Below are 25,829 nucleotides of genomic sequence, written 5' to 3' on the forward strand. Positions count from 1 at the left end.
GCCTCAATTTGTAATAATTCCTATATTATCTAATTACTGAGACGACTTCTTTATTCACAACACTAGCTTTCACCTTTGTATCAAATGAGAATTCGGAGCTTAAAGAAAAGTGGTCTTCACTCTAACCTACGTTTTTCATCACTACGATATATATATAAGCAACCTTTATGTTGCAAACTAAATACTTTAAATTTTGGTCAGGATTGCCTTCATGGTTTTAGCTCTCAAACACTAAAAAAATATGATGTTTGGGGAAAACACCAATGAAGCGTCTAATTTGTTGATGGGGATCAGTCGCGTTAACATGATATTTTGCTAAAGAAGAAAGAGCAATTTATCAAAACGTACCCATATTGACATGGGACAGGCAGGCATCTCTCCTCTCACTGTGTGCCTTTATTTCCTCGTGTTACTCCACCTCTCTTCTCAAAGCATAGCCCAGCATGGCACTGATAGTCTAATACATCTGGCAATGATACGTAATCACGTAATCCTCCAAAATGAAACTCCTAGAGAAACCTTCGTTCGTATCGGCTCATTTGGCCGGCATGAATTCATTCATGCCAGCTCTAAATAAAGCCAGCACGAATAGTCCATTATTCGCGTCGGCTCCATCACAAATACAATAGCCGACAAGAATAATGGTTATTCGTGTCAGTTCTATTTGCGATATGAATGTAATAGTCGGTAAGAATAATCCTTATTCGTACCGGTTGATAGTCCTCAGCATTATTCGCACTGGTTCACGAATGGACTCGAAAATTCAAAAATTCGTAACTTCCGCATATGAACTCGGATGGAGATAAACTTTATTTGAAAATTGTATATTTCCATGAGATCTAAAATTTTGTGGTTGAAATGTTTTTAATTCGAAGTCCTTTAGATGCCCAAAATTGTAACTTTAGCTTGCCTTTTACGTCCCTTATAATTTGAATTTCATATTTTATTTGGAAATTCATAGCTTTGTGATATGGACTCGCATGAAGACAAACTTTATATGAAAGCTCTAGGTTTCGACCTGATCTACAACTTTGTAATTGAAATTTTTCAATTTAAATTCGTTCATGAATAACCAGCCACATTCGTATCGGCTTCATGGTGCCGGTCCCGTCCACGGTGCGAATGAGATTTTCACGCTAGCACGGATGAGGTGCTCTGCAGTAGTGCCTCATGGCATCTAGCTGTATATATCATTCTCATAAAAAGAAGTTCACCCATGTTTGGGGTGTCATATTGATTAGGAACATTCACCATGATCTATCTGTTGAAAACTATATGATAGTCACTTGACTAATTCCCCCATAATAGTGACTTTCAAATCACGATTGGTCATCATGTGAAAAAGCGACACTTATTCAACCAAAATTTTTGACCATATCAAATAAGCGCTATTGACTGAACCATGGAAATTACACGTCCCTTTACAAAAAATATAAAGTGTCTTTTATTTTTAGCCGGTCTTCAAAATTAAAATTCGACCTTCCTCCTATTATATACTCCTTTTAACCCATATTGCACTAACCCACATCAAATAAAACGATATGGAGGTATTATCGCTTATTCACGCTGTAAAAATTAATATGTTGCAAAAGCTTTTAAACTATGAATTTAGTATATTTTCTACATACATATATGGGGGACTAAATGTTAGTTATTTGTTAATAAAATATGTAAAGTTTGACCTTTTGGGGTTGTCTGAAGTCAACCAATTCAAATTGAAAACTAACTTTTTAGTGTGATGAATTTGGAAAATATTTGAAAGTAATATGGTGGGTTCGTATCAAAATTCAACTTTTAACACTCCTTCCATAAAAAAGGGAGTGCAATTTAAAATTTTCCCACGGAATACTATTCTAGCGTTCATAAAATTCTAGCCTAACAAGCTTGCTTCGCAATCTTTTGCATGCGATGATCTAACTGGTTTGCTTTTCTTAATCTTTCATGCTCGGAATTACATGGAGTTAGGGACCAAAATGACAGCTCGTATGGAAATGGCAACACTCACTGACGCATTTAATATTTAATATGAGGATAGGTAAGTCCTTTTTTCTTCAACACTAATTTGCCTGAAATATTTAAGAATTGTATCTTTTTGGGACGGAAAGAGCGAATTACCTTATATTACACAAATAATAAGAAAAGGCAGTGCTATACAACCTTCGTACAGAAATTTTAGGCATATTTGAAATGGGAAAAAATCTCTTAAGTAGATTTTGATTCACAATTTCTTTTAAAATATAATGTCAATCGAATATCATTTCAACATGACTCTAGGTATAAATATATTGATGCAATTTTATACACTAGATGTGCTTATATTTAACTAATTATTGGTCAAACTTTATAAAGTTTAATTTTTCTCCGATTAAAATACACATCATTTCTGAACTGAATAGAGGGAGTATATTCTTGGAGTTTTCTTTTGAAGATTATAGAAGGGACTGAACAAATGGCTTAACACGGATCAAGATCCGCTCAGACAGCTGATTCGAAAACCTCCAGAAGCTCGGGTACCTTTAGTTGAACTTGCTAACCTGCTTTTGCATCTCAAAAAGACAAAAACCAACCAAAGGGGTGGCAAACTCATTGTTGCTTTGGGCCAAAGTTACTTTTACTCTTCCTCAGTACAAACTCACAGCAGCTTCCCCCTTACTTTCTCTGGCGGTGGAGGTGGGCAACTTCGAAAAAACTACTCACCTGCCACTGGTTATGAGATACCGATTCATTTTTTTCCTTCTATTCCCGTCAACGGGTGACCTTCGCCGCCGTCGCCCCTCCCACCCGCCGGCGCCGCTCCATCTCCACCCCCTGCTCCCCTCCCGGCAGCGCCCCTCTCCGGTCCCCTCCTCTTCTCCCGGACGACAGAGAGCATGGGGTGGCGGTGAAGTGCCTAGCGCGGCGGGCGGCCAAGGGCCCGCTGGAGAAGGCCAGCCTGGCGGGGCTAGCCGCAGTGGCGGTGGCGGGCGCAGTGCTGCTCTGCGCCGCCTCGCTCCGCTGCTCGGTGACAGCGTTGGCGGCGGCGCCCCGGAGGTCTCCTGCTCTCGGCCCCCTGCTCTCCTTTCGGTGGGGTCTCCATCGCGGGTGAGGCTGAGGCAGCGGGCCCCTACTCTCCTCCCGACGGCGCCCTACTCCAATCCCTTCCTCTCTCGGTAGCGGCACAACTCGGGGCCGGCGACGCCACACACCGCATCGCCCGCCGCTTCGGCTGCTGTGTCGCGGCCCCTCCACACGGGCTGGCTTGCTGCGCTGCTGCCCACCACACTGTTGTGAGAGGGAAGAGAGCGGAAGAAGAAGATGCTGACGAGTGGGGTCCGCTCATCAGTGAGAGAGGGAGAGAATTGAATGGGGTGGACTGTGAATAACATGTGGGGTCTACTCATAAGTGTTTCAACACAGCCATAGCTGTTTCACCGAATAACTTTCAATTTTCTCACAGCTCACAACCTCCAACATCTTTCCAGATCACGCAGCTCACAACTAGTCTTTCGAAAGCAACCAAACACACCCTCAGTTTCTCTCTCAAACACGAACCGACGGCGACCCGCGCGAGAAAGAGCAAGCCCAACTCTTTCCTAAAGCCCGGCCCAAGAGATGCCGTCAGCCCGCAGGTGAGCCCATACACAAGACTTTACTATAAGCCGAATACCACACGGAAGGAGAGAGAGAGCATCACTGCAGGGGTCTACTGGGAAACTGGAAATGGCGGAGGCGACGAGCTCGAGCTCGGGCACCTAGCTCACGCGTTTCCGCTGCCACCGGCGCCGCGCTCGCCGGCGAATATCCCGCCGCCGCCGCCGCCGCCGCCGCCGCTTCCGGAGACCACCAGCTCCCCCGCGCGGCGGCTCCGGCTTTTCTCCCTTCCTCCTTTCCGCTAGGGTTTTCCCCGATCCCCAATCACTGTAAGTCGCCGCCGCTTGCTTGGGTGTCTCCCCTCTAGCTTGAACTCACCTGAGGTGTAGGTTTGGTCTCCCTGTACGCGGATTTGGGAATCGTGGTCGCGATCAGTGTAGCTCTGTTTCCCAGCTAGGGTTACTGCCTCCGAGTCTAATTTTGGGTGAGAAATATGCAAGGAGGTTTTTGGGTCGATCTAGTTGGTTTGTCCAGCTGCTCAGTAGCTTTGAGCGAACATGTGGCGTCTTGGTCTGGTACATCAATGCTGGGTTGTTTGGATCTTGAATTGAAGCAAACCATGATTTAGTTAAAGTGGTTTTAAAGACTAACTATGTTTTCTTGGGTTAGTATAAAGCTTGGATACCAAAAACCTGCTCTGAAAACTCAGGAAATAGGTTTATGTAAATACTATCTACTTATACCTGTTTTGCATACAGCCAGTTTTATCCAAACAACATTTCAGCTAAATGCTAGCCTAACGCAAGCTGATTTCGTTTAATCCAAACTCTAGATAAAGTGGAACATACAAAATAGGTCAATATTTTCTAAGTTATAGTGTTGATTGCCATGAGACTGCGAAGCTATGTTTGTTTTCGCTTGCTAAATCTGCTATTGGTGCATTGATATATATGAAATACTGAAAATAGTCATGAAACATCATGCCTCTGTATCTGTACCTCTGAATGTGATGCTTGAAGGCTGCCACATTTGATAGTTTAACATGAAGTATAGGCTGCCCTGAGTATTTCTTTTTCTTACATTTTTTAATGACCTCAATGTGACTACAGGTTAATTCAGAAATGGCTTCATCACAGCATGTTGAGATGGAGGCTGCGAAACTTCTTCATAAACTTATTCAGGAGTCCAAGGATGAGCCTTCTAAACTAGCAACAAAACTTTATGTGGTATGCAGCTCAACCAATAATGCATAAGGGCGTGGAAAGTCTAAAAAACTCTGCCACCTTGCTTCTTACTTTTTGTTTGGTGTTCCAGATATGTCAACATATGAAACTAAGTGGAAAGGAGCAGTCACTGCCATATCAAGTCATATCGAGGTGAATATTTACTTTGGTTCTTCAATATCTTTAGAAATGAGAAAACAACTTAAATATGGGCTAGAAATCTTTAGTTTATCTTTGTGGGACTGAGTTCTCTAAATTGTCTGGAACAGAATATTTTTTGCATGGTCTTTTTGAACTTAATATCTGTAGCCATATTGTTATTATATCGGAGTTGCAAAAACGAAGAATGGGGTGGTATATGCGCCCTTAAAAAAAGAGAACAAAAATAAAATAAAAAGACAGAATGGTACAGAACTTAATGGAGGGAACCTTTGATTGTATTTTTTACTGAATCAAGTTTCTTTCAGTGCTATAGGACCAATTTCCCTAGTAGTTACTAGGACTTAGGAGAGGAAAGGTGGAACACACAGAAGGGACATAGGTCCTGAGGGGCCTTATAGGGTCCAAATGTCCAATAACGCAAAAAATCCGTGTGTGTTTTTAAATACATTAGCTGCCCTAATCTGCAGGCTGCTGGGAAAGGGGAAAGAAGAAAGGGGGTACATTTCATCCTTGTGCAGATCCTGGGTTGAGATGGTGAAGGAATTTGGATGTTGGGGAGCTTTCTGCGTAGTCAGCACTCAGTCGTCCATATTGATTCATGGAACTATTGTGTTTTGCTTCTTTTGGGGTTAGAAAATTTGATGTCTGGCAGAGTCCTCCCAACCCACCCTAACACGCACACACAATGAATATTGACTTCTGTACATGCAACAGCCAGGGGAAAAATTGGTGTGCATGTACTAGTACCAAATGTTGTGACCTGTATAGGGAGACGCTTCATACTTAGTAACACTATGGAATTGGGTGCTATAACCACATGGTATGACTCATTTGGTGTCAGATGATTTGTGTCGCAGTCCACACCTATGGTTCATCAATCTGTAATAACAAATAATCCAATTGGCTGTACTTTTTACATGAATGCTTTAAATGACATTGGCAGATAGGTAATTCAGCAGGTAGAATTTTAACAATGTAGACTGGAGCTTTCGCTTCTTCCTAATTCAAAATACTTCCATACTGTGTGAATCGGCAGGGCTATGGAGACAGTTGTAAACCAACATGGAATTGATATGGAAGCACTGCGATCATCGCGAATTCCATTTGCCGGTGGCCCTCACGCAGGTGATTCTAGTGGTGCCATGTCAAAAGACAAGGAGGTCATTGGTAACCAGTCTCCCATGGTTGGAAGTGACGCATCCCAGAATAGTGGGCAAGCTGGATTATGGCAGTTTCCATCAGGCAAGCAGCTTCAGAAGAAAAAATTCTGATAGTTATGGAGATACGAATTTCACTTCCTGATGCATCTTTTATGTTGTCAGGTTCAACAGATATGACAAGGCATGTGGCATCTGTTTCGGGCAGGGTACCAACAGGGCCAAACTGGGGTGACTTCCCAGCAGCTGATATTCATCAAGGCTCCATGTCACAAAAGAGCGGTAGGTCCTCTGGCATTGAAAGCCCTGCAAGTCTGCAGATGGAGGACACCAGATCTATGAATTCACATGATTCTTTGAAATCTGATGAGAAAACAAGTAAGAAAACCTCTTCTAAGAGAAAAAGGATGGATTCAAAAGGAGCTGGAGATTTGCATTCTGAAGACAACTCAAAGTCAGATGCTATCTCCACTGGACACAATACCAGAAAGGGGAAACAAGTTGGCAAAGCTGGTAGACAAGGTCAGCCTTCCATGGGAATGGAGCATGAGCAACCACATTCACTGCAAGTACAAGGTGGTACTGCTCAGGTGCCACCGTCACATGGTGGTGCACCTTTTCTCAGGGCTCACCCGGAAGGTCCATTGATTTCTTCTGGGAGGACTATTGACAAGACTAAACCATCAAATCCATTCACAATGGCTCAAATTCCAAATTTTCCTGAGGGACTGGCTTCTAGTGGTGTCCCTATTGAGTTGCAGAAAAGTATACAGGGTGGAGCAAATTTATTTAATGCTGGTTTTGGCTGGAACCAAAACTCACAAGTTCCAATTATGAAGAATTCTCAAGGGCCTAATCACAATTTAGTGAGTTCTGGAGTTAATGTTGAAGGTACTTACACTTAACCAAGATATAATGGTCTAACGAGAAACTGGAGTTCATACACTTGTTGATGATGAACTTGCTTATATTGCAGGGAAAGTGAATGTAGGGGCACAAGGAGCTTTTAACTCTACTTCTGCACCACAGATGGGATTTCCCCCGATTCCTCCTTACAACTCCTCTTCCTTTGGAGGTAGCTCACAGTTTCTGGACAAAGGCAAGGAATTGGCTTCCAGCAGTACTGGCACTGAACTTCATTCGACACCGAAAGTTGCATCTCAGCCTGGGATGCCTCATGTAAGGCTGTTGTTTTAATATGTGCATAGACTTGGAGTATTATTTTGGATACCATGTATGGTACCTTTTAGACAATATGTTGTCCGCTGGAAGTAAGGAGGGTTGGAGATTCATTCTCGTAAGCTTGCACGAAAATGTATTTGATGCATGTTCCGATGAATCTCTATGAGGATGCCTCAACTGGTTTTCTACCAGGTTGATCATTTGGCTGGTGGCTGGTGCAACCTGCTTCAACCAGAGCCATCTTGAAGAGCTTTTTGTTTGCTCATCTGTTCATTTATATTTGTACCTGAAATAGTTAATGCAATCTTCAAGAGTTCTTATTTGAGACAAATGTAATTCAACTTTACAGGGAAATCCCATCCAAGAAAGGCAAGGTATTATCAGAGCACCACAAAGAGCTGAGGCATCTTTCCAAGAAGGCAGACCATCTGCACTTCCGAATAGAAATACTGGGCCAAGTCCAATGTCTCACCCCTCTTCCAACATACCATTCAAAGAACAGCAGCTGAAGCAGCTCAGGGCACAGTGCTTAGTATTTCTTGCATTTAGGTCTGCATTTCTTTTCGTATACCGGTTTCCCTGAGTATATCCTGGTTTCAGAGCATGACATCCAAACTTCATTTTGTGGCACTCATATTGGCTATTTTTTCTTGTAGAAATAATTTGCAGCCCAGGAAGGTGCATCTTGAAATTGCCTTGGGTAGAGTACCTCCTGCAGAAAGTAAGAACTTTTAAGAAAAGAACACATTGTTCAATCCATTTGATATTTGTGTTTGGTCATATCAATTATGAATCTATACTTCAAAATCAGGTGATACTGCAGGTCAGAGGGGCAGTGAGAGCAGAGCGCCTGATGGTTTGGGAAAGGAAACTGGAAGCAGTCGGGAGAACTCTGGTGTTTTTGGTAGGCAAGGTGATGTCTCTAGACTTCCATCCACATCTGCAGGAAGTATTGCAGAAGTTGATTCCTTTCCGAAAGACCCAGAAAATGCTACAAAGAAGATCAAGGTAGCTGAACAGGAGAAGTCTTTGATGGAAGTAGAAAACATCCAAAAAGCTTCTGTTATGCAGGGAGCTAGTTCTGAAATGCGTTCCCAGGAAACTGCATCTCCCATTCCATCTGGACCACAGCAGTCATACTTTCAGGGAGATACGAGAAGAATTGCTCCTGATATTCATAGAAATGATGCTGAAAATTTGAATCGTAATTTGAGTTGGGGAGGCCTGGGACCTACTGCTTTGGGTGGTAATAGACAACATCTGAATCAGGAAACTAAAGAATTACCTGCACCTTCAAAGCCACAACATATGCCTGTTGATGGTTACAACTCCAATATGCCTGGAATAGATCAGACTACAGAGACAGTTGGAGCTGGTAATGATGTTGAAAATTGTAGCCACGCAGCAGACATTGTGCCCGAGCAGGCTGCTGATGAAGGAGATGAGGATCTTTCGGAGCATGATGATCTACCGTCATCTCCTCCAAAGCACACTATGACAGAAAAATGGATCTTGGAATACCAGAAGAGAATGTACAATGAGAAACAAAAAAGGACATTGGAGCAGCATAAATTACACGGCAGAATGTCAGCATCCTATGAGAAGCTAAAGGTTTACCTTCTTCCTTTGAGAGTCTGAAATGAGAAAGGCACCATTTATAAATGTTTGTATGTGATTAAGAATTTCTGTTCCATAACCTTTGTTAATCGTTATTTTATCAAAATTTCTACATCTTCAGGAAAGCGTTAATTCATCTGAAGATCTTTCCGCAAAGACAAAGAGTGTCATTGAATTGAAAAAGCTTCAACTTCTGCCACTTCAACGTCGTGTACGCAGGTTTGTTGTCATTGGAGACCCCAATCAATTTTATTCTTTTCTTAATCTGACAATCTGTTTGTTTAACTATGTGATTCCTGTTTCCTTTTCTTGATTCTATCACGCAGTGAGTTTTTGATGGACTTTTTCAAGCCCAATACAGCTGACTTGGAGCGCATCAAAGCAGTGAAGAAACATAGGCATGGACGGCGCGTGAAACAGCTTGAAAAAATTGAACAGAAAATGAAGGAAGAAAGGCAAAAGAGAATTCGTGAGAGGCAGAAGGAGTTCTTTGCTGATATAGAGGCTCACAGGTTGGATACCAATCTCTACTGTATTCATCACTCTCGTGTACCATCTGTAATCATCTCTGCCTGATGTCTTTTGCAGAGAGAAACTTGAGGACAGCTTCAAGGTTAAGAGAGAACGCTTGAAGGGTTTCAATAGGTACATAAAAGAATTTCACAAGAGGAAAGAGCGAATTCATCGGGAGAAATTGGATAGGATCCAACGAGAGAAAATCAATCTGCTTAAGAACAACGATGTTGAGGGATATCTTAGGATGGTCAAGGTGAGTCTTGCTTGCCATGTTTTGATTTATCTGCCCCTTCATTTTTAGTCTTTCTATTTGTTTGGTTTGAATCGCTTCTGATTAATGTTTCCACATTGTAGGATGCAAAATCTGACCGAGTTAAGCAACTATTGCGTGAAACTGAGAAATATCTACAGAAACTTGGGAACAAATTGCAGAATGCGAAGTCCACAGATGGACGTGCATCTTATGTTTCTGATAAGAGTGACCCTGCAAACGACATCGAAGATGAGAGCTACCAGCCACAGGTTATTTACTTTTCCGTTATTCATATTTCAGTCCGGTTCGTGTTTGAGATATACTTAACTGGGGTGTCCTCTTTGCAGCATTATCTGGAAAGTAATGAAAAGTACTATCAACTGGCCCACAGGTACTTTTAAATTGGATAAATTACATCTTCTTTTTTCAGTGGGAAATATAAGCATGTATTGATTTTAGATCCTCAATCCTTTTTTAATTCTTACATGGTTGCTTACATTTTTCTAGTGTTAAGGAGACCGTGAATGATCAGCCATCTTATCTTCAGGGTGGCAAATTGCGAGAGTAAGCTGCTATTCATTCTTCTATTTGTGACCCTTTAAACTTTTGCATGCGATAAGATATTCTTATCATTATTTTTTTATTTCTTTTTCCTTTTTTTGTTCATTTATTCATTTCTGTTGGTTTGCTACTTGCTTGTTACTCTACAGGTACCAGATGAACGGTTTGCGTTGGCTGGTTTCATTGTACAATAATAATTTGAATGGAATTTTAGCAGATGAGATGGGTCTTGGTAAAACAGTACAAGTAAGACCTAGTGCAGTGTGTTTAGCACTTGCTTTCATCTGTTATGTAGTTGTCTAAACAATTACCTAAATCCTTATTTGTGTTACTGCTTTTGCAGGTAATCTCTCTGTTATGCTACCTTATGGAAACAAAAAATGACCGGGGACCTTTTCTCGTGGTTGTACCATCATCCGTTCTTCCTGGATGGGAATCTGAGCTCAACTTCTGGGCACCTAGTATAAACAAAATTGCTTATGCTGGTCCTCCAGAAGAAAGGCGCAGAATGTTCAAGTAAATGCTAAAATTTTTCAATTCATCGTGCACTAGTCCATGCGGAGATTTTATTCACTTTAGTTATTTTCTTTCAGAGAGATGATTGTTCATCAGAAGTTTAATGTTCTTTTGACAACATATGAGTACTTGATGAACAAGCATGATAGGCCAAAACTAAGCAAAATACAATGGCACTATATAATAATTGATGAAGGGCATCGCATAAAGAACGCGTCTTGTAAGCTCAATGCTGATTTGAAGCTTTATCGGAGCTCCCATCGGCTGTTATTGACAGGAACTCCTCTGCAGGTTCTGAAGTTTGCATTTCTACTGTTATACATTAGTTCTGTCTTTTGCTTTTCAAGTAATGTCTGCGCCAACTGTTGGCTGTCTAAAATGGCTCTACCCTCTATATTAGTTATATATTACTGAACTGCCATATATGGCCTCTCTGTGTGTGTGCTAATTTGATGTGCTTTTTATGTGAAGAACAATCTTGAGGAGCTGTGGGCACTTTTGAATTTCCTTTTGCCCAATATATTTAATTCATCAGAGGACTTTTCTCAGTGGTTTAACAAACCATTTGAAAGCAATGGTGATAATTCACCTGATGAGGTATCATTCGGTTTTATTTGATTTCCTAAATAGTGGGCTACTCTGGAATGGCGTTTGACTACATTATCTTTTCTGCTTAAAGGCCTTGCTTTCGGAGGAAGAAAACTTGCTGATCATAAACCGTCTTCACCAGGTTCTTCGGCCCTTTGTACTCCGAAGACTTAAGCATAAGGTCTTTGATTTCACAATCTTAATGCCTGTTTTGGTGAATAGTTCAATAACTACATATTTGCATTCCAGCAATCCACTGCATTCTCCATTAGCTTGGCCGCTCTATGTTCTCTATGATTGGTAGTTCAAAGCTCTCTATTTTTAGCTTTCCTCCATGTGCCTTTTATGAATCCATCTAGTCTCATCTAAGCTAAACAACAGAACTTCAGATTTGAAATATGTTCCATTTTGGCATATGGTATTTGACTACTAATATATGAGAAGTCACATGGGTTATGCTTTCATTCACTATTTTTGCTCTCTCTTACGGACCTTCCTTCGGAATTGTGTTTTTCAACAATATTGGCATTGGTTGGGTTGCATCATGAACATTAGGAAAGAGCTTACATTTGTAAACAGAGGGAGTGTGTGATGTGTTGTCTCAAGCACATTCCTTGTCTTACAGTTTAATCAAGCCAACCAAAATGTCTTCTATTCCGTTTCAGTTGTTTTTGAAATTTGAAGTTGGTACTGAACCATCGATAATTAAAAAATGAAAAGTACTCCCTCTGTTTCATTTGTTAGGATGTAGTCGACTTTGACAAGGTTAAACTTTATAACGTTGGCCAGCAATTAATCAAATTATATGCATACTTAGTCTATGAAAGTTATATCAATAGATTTATCTTTCACAAATTGTTTAATGTGACATTGATTTTGTGGCAACTGATGGTATACTGCGAAATAAATTGATGGTCAAAGTACACTTCTAAAGTCATCTATAAATCCTAATATGCCGCATAAAAAGATCTGAGGGAGCAATGTATCATCGCAGATCTCCTAGTTAGCACCTAGCAATTTGCTCATTAGCTTGTGATTCTTATCATCTTCCTTCCTTTCTCATCTGTCTATATCCAGAAGATTTGTGCAATATTTTAGTTGTGTTTTACTACCTTCAGGTTGAAAATGAGCTGCCAGAGAAGATTGAAAGACTTGTAAGATGTGAAGCATCTGCTTATCAGAAGCTTCTCATGACAAGGGTGGAAGATAATCTTGGTGCAATTGGAGCGGTTAAGGTGTGCAGCAGCTGACTGTTCTGAGTTGATTTCTTATTCTAAGTTTTATTTTTCATTTCCCAAGTATTTCCAGGATTTGGCATTTAAGATGCTACTTTATTATCTTTAGGTTCGCTCTGTGCACAATTCTGTCATGGAATTGAGGAACATATGCAACCATCCGTACCTGAGCCAGCTTCATGTTGAAGAGGTAGAATGCAAATCTTCCATTTTGCCTCACTGTTATTATTTTTGAATCCTTATTGTATGCATCCCATCAACTGTTTGGCTTGTCTTTGTAGATTGAAGGCTATCTACCTAAACATTATCTGCCAAATATTGTAAGGCTCTGTGGAAAACTTGAGATGTTGGACAGACTGCTACCCAAACTCAAAGCTACTGGCCATAGGGTGAGTGAATAGTCATTGGATTTAGTTTGACTTCTACACATTAGAATTTGATTGTTCCTTTTTTTCTCTAGTTATAAGTTGAGCTCGAATGTTCTTTATTCTTGGTATCTTTGTCCTTTGCTGGTGATTAGTTCTGGTTCAGTGACAGCAACTACAATCCCTGCAGGTTCTACTTTTTTCTACAATGACAAGATTGCTTGATGTAATGGAGGATTACCTGGTTTGGAAAAAATATAAGTACCTTCGGTTGGATGGGCACACTTCTGGACATGAAAGAGGAGCTCTTATCGATAAATTTAATGATCCTAATTCTCAAGCATTCATTTTTCTTCTGAGGTATGTTACAATTGTATCACAAATTCTTATAAAAAAGTAGGATTAACGAACTCACGAAGCATGCTTTGGGCTACTGAATTGATTAATTTTAAACTTATTTACCTATTTGACCAACAAATACTTAGCGCTATGTTTCACTACCCCTTTTTTTATAGTATTCGAGCTGGAGGTGTTGGTGTCAATCTCCAAGCAGCTGATACTGTTATCATATTTGATACCGATTGGAATCCTCAGGTAGCTAAATATCTAGTCATAATGTTTTCTTGGAATATTATAAAACACTACATACTACCCATTCCTAATTGATTATTATCCAGGTTGACCTGCAAGCACAGGCTAGGGCACACAGGATTGGTCAAAAGAAGGAGGTTCTTGTTTTACGTTTAGAAACGGTAATGATTCTTTTGGTGTTATGTTGAAAGTTCATGTATCTAGTTAATAAATTGAATGGATATACTATACCCAGTGCTGAAAGCTCGCATACAATGTGAGGGTCCGTGGAAGGGATTTTTTAGGCAGCCTCAAGGATGCTGATTTGAACTCAGGACCTCCAGGACACAAGTAGAGAGAGATAGCACTGTGCCAGGCCCACCCTTCTCAATAAATCAATATCGAAGAGGGCAAATAATATCTATTGGTGAAAAAAGGGGAAAATATAGCTTAGGAAGAAAACAAATGATGTCACAACTTGAGGGAACTACATTGACACTTTAGGGAACTAATAATAACTTTTTCGGTTGTACCCAGCACTCCTTTCTTGAACTGGTGTAGAGCCCATTATGTGCTATCCCAACTGCATACTATTTTGGCTTACATTTCATCTGAGAGAACCTTGTCATTATCTAATAAATAAATTAACAAAAAAGTTTGAAGGCATCTACAATTCAAGATGCTTAGGCACATGTGTTTAAAGAAAGAATGTTGCCTCTTCATTAAGCACCTGATTAAAAGTTAATCTCTCCGATGCAAGTGGGTGCTTAAATATGCTCTTGCAAACTTAAGCATCTTATCCACCTTGTGGGCACCTGGTGCATATAGCGGCAAACAATTTTTCTTACCTAAACACCAAGGAATGTTACCTCATCATTAAGCACCTGCATAAAAGTTAATCTCTCCAATGCAAGTGGGTGCTTAAATATGCTCAACCACCATGTTAGCACACCTTAAGCACCTATTTCAAACTTAAGCATCTTATCCACCTTATGGGCACCTGGTGTGTATAGCGGCAAACAACAATTTTCCTTACCTAAACACCATGTTAAGCATCTCCATTGTACATCCCTGAGAACATCTACTGCACAGCTACTTGTTGCGTAACTTCCTTGTGGGTAGATACATGCATGAAACAACCTTGTCATTATCTAATAAATGTAATGCCAAAAAAAGTTTATGAGAGCATTTACTGCACAAATACTTGTTATATCACTTTCCAGCGGGTAGATACATGCATGCTGCTTTTGGGGGAACTGGTGTTTCTTTTTCCCTTTTCTCAATCTCGTTTCTTGCGCATACAATATCCCTGTGTTTCCCTTGTGCCAACTCACCTTAGGGTTGATAAAATTAATGGGGTTGTATCGAGGTTTCAAATTAAGTTAAGAAAATTGACATTGTTTTTGAAACCTTTTATTTGAGAATGTTCAACTGAAACTCAAATTTTAATTGTCTATCTTATAACAACGAATTCTTATTTAAAAACATAAAATATAACGTTTAATTAAGATGAAAAAACATTTGATCTTTTCCAAAACTAATATGATTATGTTGAATTACTAAATTTCACTTTTGATTATAAGATTTCCAACATGGAAATCTGGATCAGATTTAGTGACATATTTGAACTTTGAAATGAGTGCCTATAACTTTTTAAGGGAAATTGGTTCGTTTATGGGATTCAGCGGTCCCTTTAGTGAACTCAAATGATGTTGCAACGTTTCAAAAATTCCATAAGAAACATATATGCAGTACTCAAGTAAGCCTGCAATATTGCAACTTCACGCTTGTTCAATCAAAATTCTTGTAATGGGTCTTTCAAGGCTTGGCTAGCGAAGCAAAGTAGCCATGGGTGAAAAATAAGGAAATATCCATCTTTGATATCTACAATAAAAAAACATTATGACATGCTCAAGTCACTAGTGAGGGCGTGGGAGCCCTTTGATGTGAAATCCACACTCATCTAAGAAAGCACAGAAAACAAAAACAAATGCATTTAAGTTATGAAAGTGCTGAAAACCATGGTATATTAATGAGTCTCTTGGTAAAACTGATTGTTTCTGCTGTTGCTTAGAAGGCACAACACAGTTCGATGTTTTTCAATCGTAATGAATAGAGCTTTTTTACTTTTTTATGTGTTCCAAATAGAGCTGGGCCTTTGATACTTACTATATGCATAACTTCTTGATGATATTTTTCTTCATTATGTATTTATTTGTGCCTTAGCAGATCATCTATGTGATTTTGTAATGACCTAAATACCTCACTAAGTACTGCTTGGTTTATAACCAAAATAAATACCTTCTTCTAATTGAGCTGAAAAATCTCAAAAATGCAATTTGTTTTTGACTTTAAATCTATTTTGCTGAATATAAGGTCCGGACTGTTGAAGAGCAAGTCAGGGCTTCAGCAGAACACAAATTAGGTGTTGCTAATCAGAGTATAACTGCTGGTTTTTTTGACAATAACACAAGGTAAATTCTTCTGTTGGCCCAAATAATTTAGTGCCCCACATCGCTGACAGACCCCTTCCCCTCCCTCTCTAATTCATATGTGGGGTGCTATTGCAGTGCTGAAGATCGAAGGGAGTATCTTGAATCACTCCTACGTGAGTGTAAGAAGGAAGAAGCAGCTCCAGTGTTAGACGATGACGCTCTGAATGATATTCTTGCACGGAGGTAAGATCTGATTTGATGTGAGACTGAATGTTTGTATTTACATAACATCACACTTCACTTTTCTTACTGCAGCGAAGCTGAGATTGACGTATTTGAATCTATTGACAAGCAAAGGAGAGAAGAAGAAACAGTATGTTGAATTTGTACAGGTTTCTTTCAGCTAAAGCTTTTACATATCTGCCTTGTAATTTTTGTTATGTTGCAGGAGGCTTGGCAAAAGGTGGTTCAGGATGGTTCAACTAGTGGGCTAGACCCTGCAGTATTGCCTTCTCGTCTTGTAACTGACGATGATCTCAAGCCCTTCTGCCATGCTATGAAGCTTTATGAGCCATCAAATGTAAAAAGTGTAAAGGTGAATGTGAGGAAGAAGGGTGAACTTGGGGGCCTTGATACACAACATTATGGAAGGGGCAAACGAGCTCGTGAGGTCAGTTGCACATTGTCTCTTAACATATCTCTCAATCATAGTCTGATAAATCTATTTACTAATTCATGGATACACATATGCTTGTAGGTTCGCTCTTATGAGGACCAATGGACCGAAGAAGAATTTGAAAAACTTTGTCAAGTTGATTCTCCTGATTCACCACAACCTGGTGGTATGCCGAAAGATTCAGATATTCCTAAAGCCCTGAAGCCTGAAATTCTCGCAGAGAGTTCAAAAGAACCAGAACAAATGAGGAAAGAGGCATCCCCAACTGTTGACGACTCCCCACCAGCAAAACGGCGGAGAGGTAGACCTAAAAGGTCAGATGTTTTCTTATCTCCTACTACAGCTCCAACTGATGCTGTCAAACAAGAGACAGGAACCACACATGATGGTAGTTCTGCCACACCAGCAACTATCATCAATTCTGATGCACCAGCTACTCCGATCCATTCAGCTGCTTCAGATGTTAATGTACATTCTATTTCACCGGCTGATAATATCAACAATCAAGACTTTGGTACTGAAACCAAGACTTCCAGTTCTGTCATTGTTCCAGAAGGACCTATAGCAAAAGACACTGGCTCGTCGTTGCAGAGTGTTCATAATGTTGCAGCTCCTGCAGTACCTCATCAACCAGCTAGAGGCAGGAGAGCCCAAGCAGGAGAAACACCTCGCAGACGAGGACGAAAACCAAAATCTCTAACGTCTTCTGGTGTAGATGATGTTGGTCTTAACCCACCTGTTTCAGCTGGTAGCGGAGTAGCAGACACTAGTTGTGTTTCTTCATATACTCAAGTGAATACTCCCCCATCACAAGGAAGTGCTGTGGCAGTGGCAGGAATCCAGAAGGATTTGGTCACAGTTAAACTGGATACATTATTGCCAGATAGCGGTAAGCGTATTTCTCCTGTTCATGAAGGAGATAAAGGTGCAACCATTACAACACCTGTGGCAAAAGATATATGTGCTGAAACTGTGATGTCAGACAATGCTACCACACTGGCACCAAATACTCTTAATGAAAATGTTAGATTGCTTCAAGTGGAATCTGCACCTACCATGCCTGTGGTTTCAGGAGGTTTGGTGGAAACATCACATGTGGTGGCAGATAAGCCTGTTGAGAAGCAACCTGCTTCACGTCGCCGCAGAAAGAAAACATCTGGTAGTGAGGATACTGGAGTCAGCACTAGACAAAGATCGGCTATGAAAAAATCTTGTTACAGCACATCCGTTACTATTGATGATGTTGGTTCTGGCATGGTCCCAAGTGAAAAATCAGGAATAATGAAGGAAAGAGATGATGGTTCACTTCAGAATACTTCTAATGAATTACCAAATATTAAGTTACCATCGCATGAGAAGTCTGGATATGATTCTCAACCAAGCACACCTATAGCTGTCCCCATCAATGAAGCTACACTTCCTAGTGGTTTTAAAGATAACCGTGCTACTCATTCTGAAATAACTCTTGCCACATCAGCCAATCCTCATGTCGATGGTAAACCGGTTGATTCGCACCTTGATGCACCTGTTTCTGTTGCTTCCCAAAATCAAGAACATGTTAAGACTGGGAAGGACCATTTGGCAGTGTGTTCTGAAGTCCCTGCTAGTCATTTAGCAATGGCTAGTGCAAATCCTGCTAGTGATCATAAATCTGAAAGTGCTCAATTTGACCGATCTGCTTCATTGCTTCAGAATTCAGGTAAGGAACCCACTGTAGTACCTTCTGAGGTTGATATAGCTGCTCCAAATAAGGCACCAGGCAGCAGGAGGAAAGGGTCGGCTCGGGAATCACGCAGCAGAAGTAATTCTACAACAGCTGCAAGTGAACGCCGAGCCCGACTTACTGGATCAAAGCAGGTGGAGGACATATCAGCAAAGCCAACCACAACAGTGTGTGTTTCATCAGTCGAGCAACAGAGAGCTGACTCTTTAAGAGCTGAGGTTACCGCTGCTTCTGTTTGTGAAGCACAGAAGAATCCTGGGAGTCATGTGTCTTCTGACATTTCAATTCCGGTGGGGAGTCATGCGTCTGGCGCAGCAGTTACTGAAGAAACAACGATGATGACACAAACTCCTGTGATGGCTAAATCAGAAGAAACAAAACTTCCAGGTGATCTACAAGGTATTATTTATTACACCCAGACTGCAGTTCTGGTTCCATATGAGAAGAGTAGCACATTCTTTGCTATTATTTTCCATTCCAATAGTAACAGTGTCTGACAGCATCTTCATGTTACCTTTTTCCTAGGTATTGAGCTTAAAAGTTCAGTACCACAAACAAACATGGTTTCAGCTGCGGAATCAGCACCTGCAAATGATGAACACTTGCAAGGTACTCTTTCTCACACGCAGTTCCTGGTCCGAACAAGGAGAGTAGTGCACTATTTGATGTTATTTTTACTGGTAAAATAGAATAATGGCAGATGTTTCTTATGCATTGTGCCCTTTTGTTTTCAGGTGCTGAAGTTAATAGTTCAGAACAGACAAAAGTGGTTTCAGCTGCTGAACCAGCACCTTCAAATGATGAACATGTGCATGGTACTTGTTACACACATTCACCCACTTGTGTGCCACAGTTCTTTGCCCAGATGAGAAAAATAGAACACTATTTGCTGCTATTTTTCAACGGTCATTATGCATAAGTTTACTCTTCCTCTTTTCAGGTGTAGAGGTTGATAGCTCAGAACAACCGACAAAGACAGTCTCAGCTGCAGAATCAGCACCTTCAAATGATGAAGAACACACAACGCACGAAGTGCGTCTTAAGACTTCTGATGTTAATATACTTACCTCTAGTGCAGCAACAGACATATTGCAGGACAAAATTGATACCAGTGTTGCTTGCCAGTCAGATGCACCGTGTACGGATGAAATTGCAAGGCAGTCTGATGCATCGCTACTAGATAGCAAAGCCCCTCATGATGGTTCAGCTAAATACTCTCGTGGCTCCACCAAAGAAGATGATTATGTCTTGCGCAGTGAAGCCACTGGTGTTGATGTCACTGGTTCTAAGCAAGATGATGTGAAAGTTGATGACACGCAAGTTGATGATACTTCTAGGGCTTCTTCCAGTCATTTGGCTGCTACTTCACAATCCACTCAGTCAGATCAGCCTCCAGATCAAGTGGAGATTGTGGAGAATAGGAATGAACAAGTGAAAATGGAAGAAACATTGGATAAGAGTTCTGGAGACAATCAAACTCATAGTCAGAACCATGAAACTTCTCATGATACAGCATTATTAAGAAATTCTCCTTCAGAGTACTTGAATGAGCATTGTTCTGCTCAAGTAGATGGTGATACATTTAAAAGTAAAGAAAATATTGTTGAAATCCATGCTGCCATGAATATTGATGGTCCTGAGGAAGCTCTGGATGCTTCGTCCATGCAATCTCAGAAAGAGGGCAGCACAACAGACGTTGGTTTATCCACCGATGGTGATACATCTGAAACTAAAGAAACTACTGTTGAAACCCATGCTGCCATGAATGCTGATGGCCCTGAGGAAGCTCAGGATGCTTTGTCCACCCAATCTGATAAAGAGGCCAGCATGGCAGAAGTTGATGTGCCTACCGATAGCAGTCCCACAGTTTGCAAAGCACATAATGATCTTGAAGGCCAGGTATCTTGTGAAGAAACCTTGGTTAGGGCTGATGCTGACAATCGAACCCATAGCAATACAAATGATGATTCTAATAATAAAGATGAAGACACCATGGTTAATCCTGTTGACAGCACACGAGAACCGATGGAAGAAAGCACCATTATTGCTTCAGAAATTTCTGATTTGAATAAGCAAAGCTGCACCTTGCATTTTGGAAATGATCCCCCTTCAAGTATGCAGGCGACAGTTGAGTCTAATAAAGTTACTAGTGATGCTGAAATGGTTTGTCCTGGCAGGTTAGAATCTTCTGTTATTGAGACTGGAACAGTGGGTATCCAAGAGACTGTCATTGGTGATCTTGAGAGATCAGAAAAAACAGGGGATTTGGATGAAAAAACTGGCAGTCCGCAGCGTGATGTTCTTGGTACATCATGTTCCATGATGGGTCTTGTGTGTGAAAAAACACCTATTGAAGATCTTACTGCAGGTAGCCATTTGGAAGCACCAGTAGAACCAACTCAAGAAACTACTGTTGCAAACGCAGTGGTGTTCATGGATGCCTGCAACACAGAACCTGATGGTGATTCTACTGTTGCTGAAGGGCAAAAACAGACTGTAGAAATGGTTCATTCTCCAGAAAATCAATCTGCTGCATCCGAACATGTCGAGACACAGGCAAAGCCAACTGTGATTTGTGGTCCTATGCTAAATGAATCTCAGACTGCAGGGCTGGAAGATGACTTCTCAATACTGAAGCATGGTGGTCCTACTGCCTCATCCGAGCTTGTTGTAGAATCCAATCCAACCAGTGAAATTTCTGCTATTCAAGTGGAAACAGAGGCAACAAAGTCAGATGGGTACTGCACAGTGGAGGATGGCAATGCTTCATCTGAAACTGTCATGGAATTGGAGCCAAATAAAGAAACTACTATTCCTATGCAAGAGGATACTACAGAAACTAATGATACTATTGCTACTTACAAAGCATGCAATGATTCTGAGAGTCATTCATTTGGTGAAGCGGTGATGGAAATGCAGTCATCAGAGATCAAGGCAGCATCTTCTATTCAGTCTGGTGCAGGAAACATAAGCACACAGGCTCCTGCAATGCCTGATGGAACTGAACAAACCAATATGGCTTCAACTTCAGAAGTAGCACCTGAAAATGATAAAGAACATATGCCAGGTACTTCTATCACGTGCACGTGACCCATACATGCACACACCGTTGTTTTTTGTTGGAAGAGTAATATGCCCTGTGCTGTTGTTTTTAGCGGTCATAGTAACAACAATTGCTGATATTTCTGTTTTTACTCCTTTTATTTCAGGCACTGAAGTTCATAGTTCAGACCAACAAACAAAGACGATTTCACCTGCTAATGATGAACATGTGCAAGGTACTCATTCTGTTCCCCTTGTGCCCATACACATGCATGCCATAATTCTTGGATCAGATGAGAATAGTACATCCTTTGCTGTTATTTTTCAAAGGTCACTAGTAACAGTGGCTTGCATTTCTTATCACTCTTTGCTCTTCTTTTTTCAGATATTATGGTTCATAGTTCAGAACAACAAACAGAGACGGTTTCAGATGCACAGATTGACACATTGTGCGTCCAGGAGACTGCAATTGTTGATCATGGTGAAACAAGAGGAACAGTTGATCTGAATGACATAAGTACACAGACTCCTGCATTACCTGGAAGCGGCTTGTTTGGTAACCCTCACCGCCTTGCTCTCCTCAGCACAATGCATGTATGTTTCATCGTTTAATGCATGTATGGGCCTAGGCACTCATGCGCATCTGCCTTTTTTTCAGGTGTGGAGGCACATAGTTCAGAACAACAAAAAACAGCATCTTCACCAGGTGTGCACACTGCTTAAAACTCTGAATAAAAAACAGCATATTCACATAAAATATTTACGCGTGCCTTTGCTGTTTCGTTTTTTCCCAGGTGATGGGGTTAATAGTTCAGAAAAACAAATAAAACTTGATTCGGTTGCAGAGATTGAAACAGCGGACGTCAAGGAGACTGCCATTGCTGATCATGAGGAAACAGGTGATGAGAGTGGCGTAAGTACACATGCTCCTCTATTAACTGAATCTGGAGAAAAAGGATCACCTGGAACTGACTTGCATGGTAAGCACTATATATCTAGCTCCGCATTTTTATGCTGATACTTGTGCAATATTTGAATTTCTGAAGAAGCTACTAGTTAATTATAACTTTTATCTCTACTGACATCGGTAGTGGTGGTTGTGTGGATCTACCAACTTGTCAAAAAACAGATTTTGAGGGTGAGAAGGATCATTCTACTGGGATTAACATAGAGGGCATCCAAGGCCCTTATGATGCCTCAGACAAGGATCATTCTACTGATCCTCCTGCAACTACCCTGGTGATGGTTGAATCTGATAAAGATACCTGTGATGCAGAAATTGTTTCTGCTGGCAAATTAGAATCTTCTGGTGGTGGTGATATTGGAACAGTTAGTGTCCAGGAAGCTGCAGATGATGCTGATCACGAGGGAACACAAGGAAAAGGTGAGAATGACATTCTTTTTGCATTGTTTAATGTTGATATTGCATATCTTGGTGCGGTACTCACTTGCATATGGCTTTTCAGGTATTGAGGCTCATGGTTCAGAACAAATGGAGATGGTTTCAGTTGCACAAGCGGCATCTAATCTGGCTTTAGTAGGATATTCTTCTTCAGAAGACTCAATGTTGGATGATTCTGCCCGAGCAGCTGATGGTGGTGATTTTGTGGATAGTAAAGGAGCTGGTGTTGATAGCCAAGAAACTACATCAACTCAAACCACCTCTACTCTTCCAGAGAATACTGACATGGATTGGCAAAGCTGCCCCTTGCAATCTGGGAATGATTCTCCTGCAACTACTGCAGTGACAGTTGAATCCGATAAAGATATTGGTGATGCTGGAACTGCTTGTGTTGGCAAGACAGAATCTTCTAGTGGTGTTGGGATTGAGATGATGGTTGTCCAGGAAACTTCCATTGCTGATCAGCAAGGAGCAATTGGAACAGGTGATCTGAATGAGGAAAATGACAGTTTGCGACGTGGTGATGACTGTGGTACATCATGTTCCACATTAGTTACTGCGTGTGAAAAAGCACCTAGTGTTGAAGGGGTTATTGTGGCTGACCATTCAGAAGTGCCCACTTCAGTTGAACTTATCGCTGCACAATCAACTCAAGAAGCTACCATTTCAAACCAAGAGGAAATTGTTGCCCATGAAAAAGCAACTAGTGTAGAAGGGCTTACTGTAGATAGCCGTTCAGATGCGCCTGCATCAATGGTATTAGTTGGTGTGGAATCAACTCAAGAAGCTATGTCAAACCAAGAACAAATTATAGATGCTGTTGGCTCTATGCATGAAAGCAACAGTACAGCCAGTGGTGCTGCTGCTACTGCTAGCGGAGCAGACCTGACTGAAGAAGTGGTTAAAGCTCCTGAAGAGCAACCAATCCTGTTTCAACTTGTTGATTCACAAGCAAAGGCAGCTGAGATCTCTGGCCCTATGCAGGAGGAATCCATAGCAAACTTGGAAAATGATGTCTCAGAACCTAAAGATGGTAGCCCTACTGCCTCGTCTGAGCGTGTTGCAGAACCCAAGCCAGTTGATGAAACTTCTGTTATGCAAGTGGCACTGACAACGAGTACAGGGGATGAATGTGCAGCAGAGGATCATAATGTTGTTCCATCTGAAACTGTTATGGAATCGGAGCCCATTCAAGAAATTGCTGTTCCTATGCAAGAGGACGGTAAAGAAGCTAATGATGCTCATACTGCTCGCGAAGTATGCAGAGATCTTGAGGGCCATGCATCAGGTGCTGTGTCGATGCCAGTAGAATCAGAAATTGTTGCTAGGCAAGGGGATGACGCAGAAGCTAATGATACTACTATCATCAGCGAAGTATGCAAAGGTACTGAGTCCCATGTATCTGGTGAAGTACCAATTCCAGTAGAGTCATCACCACTCAAGGTGGAACTGGCGAATGAGACAGATGACTCTCAAGGTAGGCTCCCCCCTCCCTTTCTGTTTCTCTCCACAGATTCGCTTGGATTGTATATTTTATCTTTGACCCACCTAAATTGAGTAAATATATTTTTCTAGGTTTGAATCGAGGGACGGGATTCGATGAGCGTGAGATGCAATGTACGACTCAGCCTGTTGCTGTAGCTGATGTTCCCATTATAGTGGGAGACGAGGTATTAAACACGGAGTCTACACCTGGTGGTGCAAATGCAAAATCTGATGGAGCTGACACTGAACAGAAATTGCTACCTTCCTCTGTTGAGCCCATGGTAGACGTATCTAGTGAGCTGCCCAGCCAAGAGGTAAAGGAGGCTCCAAGCACTGACCTTTCAGGAAATGATGAAGATGTGAAGATGGAAGAGGCCCCTGCTGCTCAGGGACAGCTAAACACTGATGCAGCTTATGGTGGTGAAAATGCAAAACTTGGTGAAGCTGCCTTGGAGCTGCAGTTGCCACCTTCATCTGGTGAGGCAATAGTAGAGATATCTAGTGAGCCACTCAGCCAAGAGGCAAAGGAAGCTGCAAGCACTAACCCTCCAGGAAATGATGAAAATGAGCTGCAATTGCCACCTTCATCTGGTGAGGCAATGGTAGAGATATCTAGTGAGCCACTCAGCCAAGAGGCGAAGGAAGCTGCAAGCACTAACCCTCCAGGAAATGATGAAAATGAGCTGCAATTGCCACCTTCATCTGGTGAGGCAATGGTAGAGATATCTAGTGAGCCACTCAGCCAAGAGGCGAAGGAAGCTGCAAGCACTGGCCCTCCAGGAAATAATGAAAATGCAAAGGTGCAAGAGGCTACTGTTGCTGCTCAGGTACTTCTGAGCACCGAACATGCTCCTGATGGTGAAACTTCAAGACTTGCTGGAGGTGATACAGAACTGCAATTGACACCAGCTGGTCAGGCTATGGTAGACATATCTAGTGAGCCACCCAGCAGCCAAGAGGTAAATGAGGCTCCAATCAGTGACGCTTTGGGAAATGATGAAAATATAAAGACAGAAAATACTGCTGATGCTGAACCTGCCCCTGGTAGTGAAAATACAGAACTCGGCGAAGCCAACACTGAAAGGCAAGCGAAACCAGTGTCTGCTGTGGTTATGGTAGAATCATCTAGTGAGCTTCCCAGCCAAGAGGGAAAGGAAGCTGCAACCACTGACCTGTCAGGGGATGATGAAAAAGCAAAGTCAGCGAGGGCTGCTGTTGTTGCGGAACTTTTTGGAGATGCAACAGAAGGCGGTTCAGATCAACCATTACCCTCGCCTAGAGGTGAAGGTGAGGATGCAGATGGTGATGGAGGTGTAGAGTAAATTATGCAAATATTGTACTAAGAACTACTAGAATCTGTGTAAGTAAGAACTGCTATTAGTGCTTTAGCTGTAACCCATGGAAGCTTTCACTGAAATTAATGTTAGTTTACGTGGTGCTGAGATTACAGCAGTTGTGGCGCACGGCAGTTAATTCTTTTCTAACGTGTGAATGTTTGCTGTACTGATATGTGTTGCTTGATCCGCATCACATCGTATCATGTTGTTAGTA

General features: G+C 41.4%; 1 protein-coding gene across 2 annotated transcripts; it reads left to right on the plus strand.

Annotated features, from left to right (window-relative positions):
• The first annotated feature begins 3,671 nt into the window (after window positions 1–3,671).
• Window positions 3,672–25,829, plus strand: LOC101775124 (chromatin structure-remodeling complex protein SYD). Of its 2 annotated transcripts, none has more exons than XM_004965099.4 (41): window positions 3,672–3,899; window positions 4,680–4,796; window positions 4,885–4,946; window positions 5,992–6,197; window positions 6,278–7,003; window positions 7,089–7,291; window positions 7,644–7,843; window positions 7,951–8,015; window positions 8,106–8,905; window positions 9,033–9,130; window positions 9,238–9,423; window positions 9,500–9,680; window positions 9,782–9,949; window positions 10,028–10,071; window positions 10,188–10,244; window positions 10,391–10,487; window positions 10,585–10,757; window positions 10,835–11,048; window positions 11,229–11,354; window positions 11,437–11,526; window positions 12,464–12,580; window positions 12,690–12,770; window positions 12,862–12,969; window positions 13,136–13,305; window positions 13,461–13,539; window positions 13,623–13,697; window positions 15,892–15,989; window positions 16,086–16,193; window positions 16,266–16,323; window positions 16,399–16,620; window positions 16,708–18,748; window positions 18,875–18,958; window positions 19,084–19,164; window positions 19,290–21,416; window positions 21,559–21,627; window positions 21,777–21,947; window positions 22,050–22,097; window positions 22,186–22,371; window positions 22,521–22,775; window positions 22,858–24,270; window positions 24,369–25,829. In XM_004965099.4, the coding sequence occupies exons 2-41, from the start codon at window positions 4,692–4,694 to the stop codon at window positions 25,598–25,600; spliced, it is 12,624 nt and encodes a 4,207-aa protein (XP_004965156.1). In that variant the 5' UTR covers window positions 3,672–3,899; window positions 4,680–4,691; the 3' UTR covers window positions 25,601–25,829. The 2 variants fall into 2 exon arrangements, with proteins under 2 accessions (XP_004965156.1, XP_012700818.1); XM_012845364.2 differs by having other exon boundaries at window positions 8,118–8,905.

The sequence above is a fragment of the Setaria italica genome, chromosome IV (genome assembly GCF_000263155.2).
Source record: "Setaria italica strain Yugu1 chromosome IV, Setaria_italica_v2.0, whole genome shotgun sequence".
NCBI lineage: Eukaryota > Viridiplantae > Streptophyta > Magnoliopsida > Poales > Poaceae > Setaria > Setaria italica.